Genomic DNA, 8,998 nt, shown 5'->3' with positions numbered 1-8,998 from the left:
TAATAGCGTATATATTATTATATATATATATATATACATATAATATATATATATATATATATGTGTGTGTGTGTGTGAATATATATATATATATATATATATAAAAGACTTGAGACATACGTGGTCACCAGCGTTAATAGCCTCGTAAATGGATCCCTCAGGAATGATGGCGTCGTATGTATCCTCTGTGTCATCACTGCTGTCTTCTACGTGTACATCCTCCTCGTTAGCACGAACGACACCTACAGTAGAACGAAAGTATGACATATTAATACGACAGGACGACTACATCGTGACAAACGTAGAAAACTTCAACACTAATGAAATTTTGAATAATGGAAGCGTGTGTATATGTATATGCCGTATTCTATCAAATCACCACATTCACGGCAGTACACGGGAGAATAGCGACTCATGCTGTACTCTGCAGAGGAGACGATAAACCAGACCTCCAATCAACAGGTTGTTTTAAGATGTGTGTTGATAAAATCTGATCTGATCAGCGTCGCTACTATTTAATGTCTGCCAACGTTACACTTTGTTCTATTATCGTGTGTCGTATGGGGAGTCGAAGGTACATGTTTCATCATCACCTCTACATATAGTTGGCGAGCATACTAGAGCTTAAGATATAATAGGTTATATTCTACAATAGATCTGAAAAAAGAGCCCCTGAAATATATGCAAAATACAAACCTTGAATGAATTCAAAATACAAACCTTGAATGAATGCAGAAAGTGAAATAGTGCACTCGTGCAACCGCATATCTACATGCGCACATACACATTAGGTATGTGACAAAAACACATACTCAGTAGACAAGCTAAGCTGACCAGAAGCAGAAGCAGAGCCTTCAGGTTGAATCCAAACATTATCATAAGCTATACCACTGCACTCCAACACATACACAATACTACAGTAATACTACTGTATTATGTATATATCGTATTATTTATATATTGTTGGTATTTTTTATTGTGCCTGTACAATCTCAGCTTGTTCCTGCGGAATATTTCACCGGAATGTGTCGAAATGTAAACAACAGATCCGGGTGCAAAAAGCCCAATTGTTATGAGAAAAGGTGAAAAAAGCCCGACCAAATGATAAGTGAAAAGGACCGAATGGCTCTTTCCTATCCCGGAACTGCTGCATGATAAGTTTCGGGACAGGGTCAGAAAAAAATATTTCAAATGATCAACAATGGTTTGTTTTGTTAAAAAACTAAAAAGACGGTGGGGCTGCTCACTGCTGGCACTGGCATTTGGCAGGGCTGGGCCGCTGCGGCGCTCGCTGGGGTATGGGTGGGGGGTTAGAACAAAAAATATATATATATATGGTTTTTTAGAACATTTTTTACAAAACTATTTTTATATTTATGTAAATAAATATGAAAATATTTTACAAACCGAATGAAACCATTTTGTTAAAAAAAAAAAATCCTACGGACTTGTCCGTTCTCCCTCCTTTTTGTTTTTGGGGGGTTTTTTTTAAATAATATCATTTCTATTCACTTTTTTTATAGAAACAATTTATAAAAGGTCATGTTTTTATTTATCTTCGTGTAATATCCACAAGAGACCAGTTCGGTACAGGGTCTTGGTACCGAACTGTTAATGTCTACCACTTGGAAAGGGTTCAGCGATAGCTGTCAGGATGATTTGGGAGCTGATATAGTCTATCTGTTGAGCTGATGTGACAGGTGATGGAGTATGAGAAAGCTAGGGTAACACACTATGCTGTGTAGAGGATTGGTGGATCACGAGGACAGGGAGGAAGACTTCTTAGGAAGGAAGTGTCGTGGATACAGTTGCAATACAGTGTGGAAAGAAGAAGGTGCAGCAGAGGCCTATGCTACGCTAGATCATTTTATTATCTGAGTGACTCAACAATCGATTTCCGCGTTGGATAAGACCATACAGAATATGAAAGGGGTTGTCAAGCGAATAGACAACTTAAAGCTGATGACACATGTGCAAAACGCTAAGGAGGTTATTTTTCTATTTCGGCTACTAAGTCAACAATTTCGAGAATTTTTCGTATATAGGTTGACTCGTCTTAAGACAGTGAGACAAATTTTGTCAGGTGCCGACCGGATTCTACAAATTCTGAACTTGCCAGATACACACGTGGGACAATGTCATGTGTTTGTCCATCTAGGGCTGAGCCAGTCATCACTGTACAGGAGCTCGTTGATTCATTCAGTTAAAATATATGCTGGTGGCTAAAGGAAAACACTACAAGTTAGAACTGGGTAGAACTGATACAGAGCTGACTTGGAATTTTAGAACGACTTATGTCGATCATATAAAAAGTTCAAGTTTAAAAGGATTTAAAACTTGTCGAAGGTGGAAGTGATTGCTGAGACACATATGTAGAAATACGGCCTTCTGTTGGTCTAAAATATCATGATCAAATGAGATAACATTGGTTTTTATTTGTATTAAAAATAATTTGATACAAGTTCTTTTTCCAATATTTCCAAAGTGTTCTAAATTCACTTTGATGGCTCCAATAGCCTGAGTATTTGGTATGACTCTTTTTCTTGGACCTATTTGAGACGATAGTAGATGTATGATATTATAAACTAATTTTTATAATCTCTGAAATACTACTTACAGGTTTTGGTCCTCTTGCCAATCTCCAAAATCCAATAAGTATTTTTCGTTTTTTAACTTTTCTTCAGATGGAACTTTATTTATATTAGCTAATGTATTAACTTAGCTTACGTTCTTATGTCTAAATTAGTACTTCTAGTGAAAATTATTCAATAAAGAACAGCTAGAGATACGTCCTGTGTAGTCGAGGATACTAAGACTCTTACCAAGAGGCAGTCCCGATCATTTTTACACAAGCTACTACTGCTAAATCCTAACTGACTTAAATTGTATCTTGGTCTATATAACATAGTTTATAACATAGAAATATCCATCAAAGTTTACATTTGTTTTTCAGCTATTTAGTAGTTACTGTAGTGTACTGCTTCTAGACGATTAATTGTAACATTCGGTCTATTAAGGCAATATTAACGTCTTAGAGTAAATAAACGCGTAGGTAAATTCTAAGTATCGTGAAAATATCAAAGTATATAATCGAAATGAGACTTTTAGTAAAGTGAGGTATGCCTCGTGAAAACAGCAATACTCTGAGGAGTTGTGAGGCCGAGCCATTGCCTATATATAATCCTCTCAGTACTGTTTACACCGAAGGGATTTTATTTAGTGCTTCGTTGTCGCTCTATTAGAAACTATGGTATGTTTCATTGGGGCGAATCTGAGACTCATAAAATTCTATCTTTAGAAGAAAAGAAAGAATACTCTTGATGTCCTTAGCTATTGTCTTAACCAATAACTTGCCACTTATCAATAATTATCGACTTAACCTTCATCAGACTGGCACATCTGGTTGGCTGATCGGAGGATCAACTAGGTAACGTTAATAGTCCCTAGAAACCTATATTCGGTTGAGCCATTTCGCTACCGAAGTATTCAGATATAAATAAAGTTGGAAAGTAAATATAGTTATATTAATAGAACTAGACCAACTCTTATGTTTGGTACTTTACTGGGGCCTTTTGATGGCCTCGTCCAAATATCTGATATGTAAAATGGAAAACGTATTAATTAATAAAACCATTGAAAACCAATTTAGGAAATTTATGTTCCTCGCGTTATTAAGAGCACATTTAGGAATCCTAAGTTCCTCGTGTAAGATTCAGTCTAATAAAGGCGATACTAATGCCTTAGAATAAATAAACGCGTAGGTAAATTCTAAATATCGTGTAAATATAGATATAAATAAACGAAATGAGACGTTTAATAAAGTTAGGTTTGCCTCGTAAAAACAGCAATACTCTGATGGATTGTGAGGCCGAGACATTGCCTATATATAATCCTCTCAGTATTGTTTCTGCCGAAGGGATTTTATTTAGTGTTTCGTTGTCGCTCTATTCTGGGGCGAATCCGAGAGACTCATAAAATCCTATCTTTAGAAAAAAGAAATAAAAGAAATAAAAATACTCTTGACGTCCTTAGTTATTGTCTTAACCAATAACTTGCCACTATCAAGAATTACTGACTTAGCCTTCATCAGACTGGCACATCTGGTTGGCTTATCGGAGGATCAACTAGGTAACGTTGATAGTCCCTAGAAAACTATATTCGGTTGAGCCATCTTGCTACCGAAGTATTCAGATATATATAAAATTGGAAAGTAAATAAAGCTCTATTAATAGAACTAGAACAACTCTTTTATGTTTGGTATTTTACTGAGGCCTTTTGATGGCCTCATCCAAATATCTGATATGTTAAATAGAAAAGGTTTAATTAATAAAACCATTAAAACCCATTTTAGGAAACTTAAGTTCCTCGTGATATTAAGAGCACATTTAGGAGACTTAAGTTCCTCGTACTGTTAAGAGTACATTTAGGAAACCTAAGTTCCTCGTACTATCAAGAGTACATTTAGGAAACTAAAGTTCCTCGTACTATTAAGAGTACGTTTATAATTTGCGTACTGCTTAAGAGTACGTTTATAACATAGAGTCTAATATGGAGGCCCGGCTATTACACAGCCCCCACCCAGCTTTGAGACCCATGAGAAGCAAGTTGCTCACTCAAGCTGATTATGGATCAAAAAGCGAGAAAGGAAAACGGGTCGAAAACAAAGTAGCATAACATATAGTTAATGTTTCTCAGGTAGAGAAGTTAAGCGTTCTCGGTTACCCAGTGAATTTTGGTCTTAGGTTCAGTAGATCCGTGGTGGTCGACTGGACGTTTCTTACGCTTCAGTGTCTTAACTAAAGCCCGGGATAAATGCTGTAGGCGGATAAGTTTTAACTTCCGTGCCTTCAGACGATGGAAACATGATATCTTTTTCAGCTTGTGACTTATGCAGGCGTTTACGCCATTTTCGATTAAAGGCTTTTAAATAGTCTTGATTATCGAAAGCATCTGAAGTCAACTCGACTATTGTACCGTCTATAAAGCGTGTATTTAAATTCAGAACGATCAAGAGGGGCAGTAGAGTCATGTTGTCTTGCGAATATAATCTCTGTAGTCGGAATACGACTTATGCCTATATTAAGCGCACTAGAACCATCGGGGTTATTTACCTCGTACGTTCAGACTGGATTTGGCCTTGCGGTGGTAACGGCCATGCAACGCGTACAATTTCGGGATGTAGAAGTTGAGGATGAGGGCCCGTGGGAGATGGATGGGAAGTGGACTCGATAATTCCGGTTGTGAACAGTCCGTTGGCTCCGAAGCCGGTACAGGTAAGTGACATTCCTCAATTTGTGTCTTTATATGCTTCCGGCAGTGCGTCGATTTTCCCTCCATCGGTAACGGTTGCAAGTGAGGACACGGCGTCCCCCTTGCACGACCCTGTGGAAGCTCCATGTTCGGAGACTTTTGTAGTAAGTAGTCGAGGATAACTGTATCTCAACGTAATCCCCTCGTACAAGGGGAGACGTTGTTCATTTATTGAACTGATATCCTGTGACTATTATTTTGGTCATGTGTTTTCCTTTAATCAGTTTTAACCTGATTGAATAAACCCAATTCAAAATATAGTCTCTAAATAAAACCCAAATATCAAATAAACTCTAATCCTAAATAAACCCTATCAGGTACTTCCTGACTACAAACCCCCCCCCAACCCCAACCCCCCTCCCCAAGCTGAAACACCACAAGTGTGCGAGCTTAAAATATTGAAGTAATGCCCTGAAAAGCGGTTGCGTACTGACATTTATCCTCAGAGAGCTAGAGCATTGTGCTGGCATTTAACCTCAGCGAGCTACAGGGCTCGGCTATTTGTTCACCGCTCGAGCTGGTGACTAGACGGTAAGTAAACGTAACTTAAAATTATATCTATTAACAAAATTATCTTCTAACTATAACTGGTCTCTCCGGCGTTTCCGAGCTCGTGTCTGTGTATCTTTGTGATATGCCATAATGTCGTTAGCGTCGTCAAAGGCCTCGGCCGTTGCCCACGCCGGCACCCTTTCACGCCAACACACCAGGTTTTCGAGCTTGCCTTTAACATCCTCTGTCCTATGTTTGATGATATGACGGAACGCTGACCCGCCTTCTTGCCAAAGATCATCGTTCAACGGTGGGTCTATACTGCGGTGAGCCAACCGTAGTAACTCAACCCGTACCGGCTTCCCCTTAAACTCCTAGGGAGTGGACCCATCCCTATGTGTAAGGTCATGACCTTGACCGTTGCGGCCTTTAACTACATATGGACCAAACAGTGGGCGCATGGCTTTGGAAGTTCGCCCCTCCGATTTTACCATCATGACGTCGCCTTCATCAAAGTGGACTAAGTCCTGGGCGAGTGTAAACGATCAAACGTTTTCGTCAATTTATCCGTATAGGTCGTAGTGATCTTATGCAGTGTAGGCAAAATTGTATCCTGGAGCTGGTCCAACCGTTGTGCCCACGTGTCATTAGTAACCGGTTGTTTCTCTGGGACGTCATCGGTAAAATCCGCAAACGGCACGTGTCGGCGGCCAAAATAAACACTAAACGGCGCGCTTTTTTGTCGTCGGGAGATGCGCAAGTTCTGGTACAGCATTGTAAAAGAGAGACGTTTGTCCCATGCTTGGGGTACTGCCTCACAGACGATGCGTATCGAACGTGTTTTCTCCTTGTGCCGACGTTCCGTTGCCCCCAACACCTGTGGTCTGTAAGGTGGTGATACTTTGAGAAGTATACCCACTACCTTGACAATGAGGGCGACCATTTTGTTAGTAAACTCATTACCCATATCTGACTGTAGCTTGCGAGGGAAGTCATGTTCGCCAAAGATAGACAACAACATCTGCGCGGTGGTTTCTTTAGTCTTATCTGGTGTAGCACGTAAGATCGAATAGCCTTCTGTCTTGTGGACGTTACCGGCATTGAAATATAGTCCACCTGAATGTGATCCCAAGGGTACTTTGCGTCAATGCTTTTCATCGGATGGAAGCCTTTACGTACGCTTAATTTCTGTAGCCAATTCTAATGCCCCTGGCCAAACATGTCCGTTTTGTTGTAACTGCTTGACAGTATCGGCAGCGCCGTGGTGGCCTTGCTCATGCTGTGCCTGTGTGAGTTGTGTTCGCCGTTGTTGTTCCGTCGGTGTGGCATTCGCAAAAAGCCGGTTGTGCCCCCTCACTAGTTAACGCCACGGAAATCTCTCGTGCCGTATCCAAACACTGATGGTATGTTGTGTGTCGAGGTTCGGCATAACCTAATCTTTGTGTAAAGCTCTCGGCTAACTGAAATTCTGACGGCGGTCCCACTCGTGCAACGACCGTGTGCCCCCACGGCGACTTCCCACAGGCATACTTCGCATACTTTAGAAATGTATGCGGTGTCCGGGGTACTAACACTGGCTCGGCTTGCAATAATGATTTGAAAAGGTCAAGCCATGGTGCGCGAGGAGTCCAAGGTAAGCACACCGTCGCTGTAGCCCCGTCCGCTTTGATCTTCCGAAGCATGCGATGTATCAACCTCCACGGTAAGTTCATCCACCCGTCGACCATCGCCCAGTTATGATAAAACGCACCGTCGCGTTCGTTCTTTGTCCAAAACCTAGCAAGCTGCGTGTTGTGGTGTGCTGCGAACACATCTTATGTTGTTGTGTCCAAAGATACGTTGTGCTTGTTCGAAATAGCTGGTAAATAATTGCCAACAGTCTGCACACAGGATTTCTGGCACGTCTGTTTCCGCGGTCCCTTCATGTATGCGACTCAGCATATCCGGCAGGACATTCTTCTCCCCAGGTATATGTGAAATGGTGAAGTTAAAGGGCGCTATGATGTGGTGCCACCTCTGTAGCATAGGATTAAGATTCAGTTGAGTATTCGTATATACTAATGCCTTGTGATCCGTAAACACCGCAAAGCGCTGGACGTCGAGGTAGTCGCGGAAGTGTGTCAACCCGTAAACTAACACTAGTAGTTCCTTCATGGGTGTCGCATAGTTCTGTTGAGCCTGATCGAGTGTCTTGCTGAAAAACATAAGGTGGTGTTTCTCGCCCTCCACCCACTGGAACAGTACTCCTCCCAGTCCGTAGTCACTCGCGTCCGTCTCGAGGTTGAGGAGGACGTCATCCACCGGGAAGTGTAGCGCGACCGCGTTGACAACCACCCTCAACACAACCAACTCCAACGCAACCAGCCACAACACAATCAACTACAACACAACCAGTCTCAACACAACCTACTCCAACACCGCCAGCCACAACACAATCAACTCCAACACACCAGCCACAACACAATCAACACCTACACAACTAACCAGCCACAATACGACAGAACCAGCCAAAACACAATCAGCCTCTACGCAACCAGCCTCAACACAACCAGCCTAAACACAACCAACTACAACAGAACCAGCCACAACAACAACAAAAATAGCCTCTACGCAACCAGCCTCAACACGACCAATTACAACACAACCAGCCTAAAGAAAACCAACTCCAACATAACCAGCCACAACACAATCAACTCCAACACACTAGCCACAACACAATCAGCTCCAACACACCTAACCAGCCACAACGCAACTAACTACAACACAACCCGCCACAACACAACCAGCCTCAACACAACCAACTACAACAGAACCAGTCACAACAAAAATAGCCTCTACGCAACCAGCCTCAACACACCCACCATCAACACACCCACCCTCAACACGACTAACTACAACACAACCAGCCTCAAGAAAACCAACTCCAACGTAACCAGTCACAACATAATCAACTCCGACACAAGCAGCCGCAACACAATCAACCTCAACACAACCAGCTACAACACAACCAGCCTCAACACAACCAATTACAACACAACCAGCCTCAATATAACCAACTCCAACGTAACCAGCCAGAACACAATCAACTCCAACACAACCAGCCGCAACACAACCAGCATCAACACAACCAACTACAACACACCCAGCCTCAACACGACTAACTACAACACACCCAGCCTCGATAAAACCAACTCCG

At 41.7% G+C, this 8,998-nt stretch overlaps 1 protein-coding gene across 1 annotated transcript; it reads right to left on the bottom strand.

Moving 5' to 3' along the window:
• Positions 1-118: 118 nt before the first annotated feature.
• SARC_09516 (hypothetical protein) lies at positions 119-963 on the bottom strand (the record flags this gene model as incomplete). Its single annotated transcript, XM_014296468.1, has 2 exons — positions 813-963; positions 119-242 (listed from the first exon to the last, which is right to left on the bottom strand). Coding segments are annotated over exons 1-2 (191 nt in total), but the record flags the coding sequence as incomplete, so codon positions are not given.
• Between the last annotated feature and the right edge of the window lie 8,035 nt (positions 964-8,998).

Source organism: Sphaeroforma arctica, assembly GCF_001186125.1.
Source record: "Sphaeroforma arctica JP610 unplaced genomic scaffold supercont1.976, whole genome shotgun sequence".
NCBI classification, from domain to species: domain Eukaryota; class Ichthyosporea; order Ichthyophonida; genus Sphaeroforma; species Sphaeroforma arctica.
Note: the sequence above shows the minus strand (reverse complement) of the source record. Positions and strands in the feature narration are given on the sequence as shown.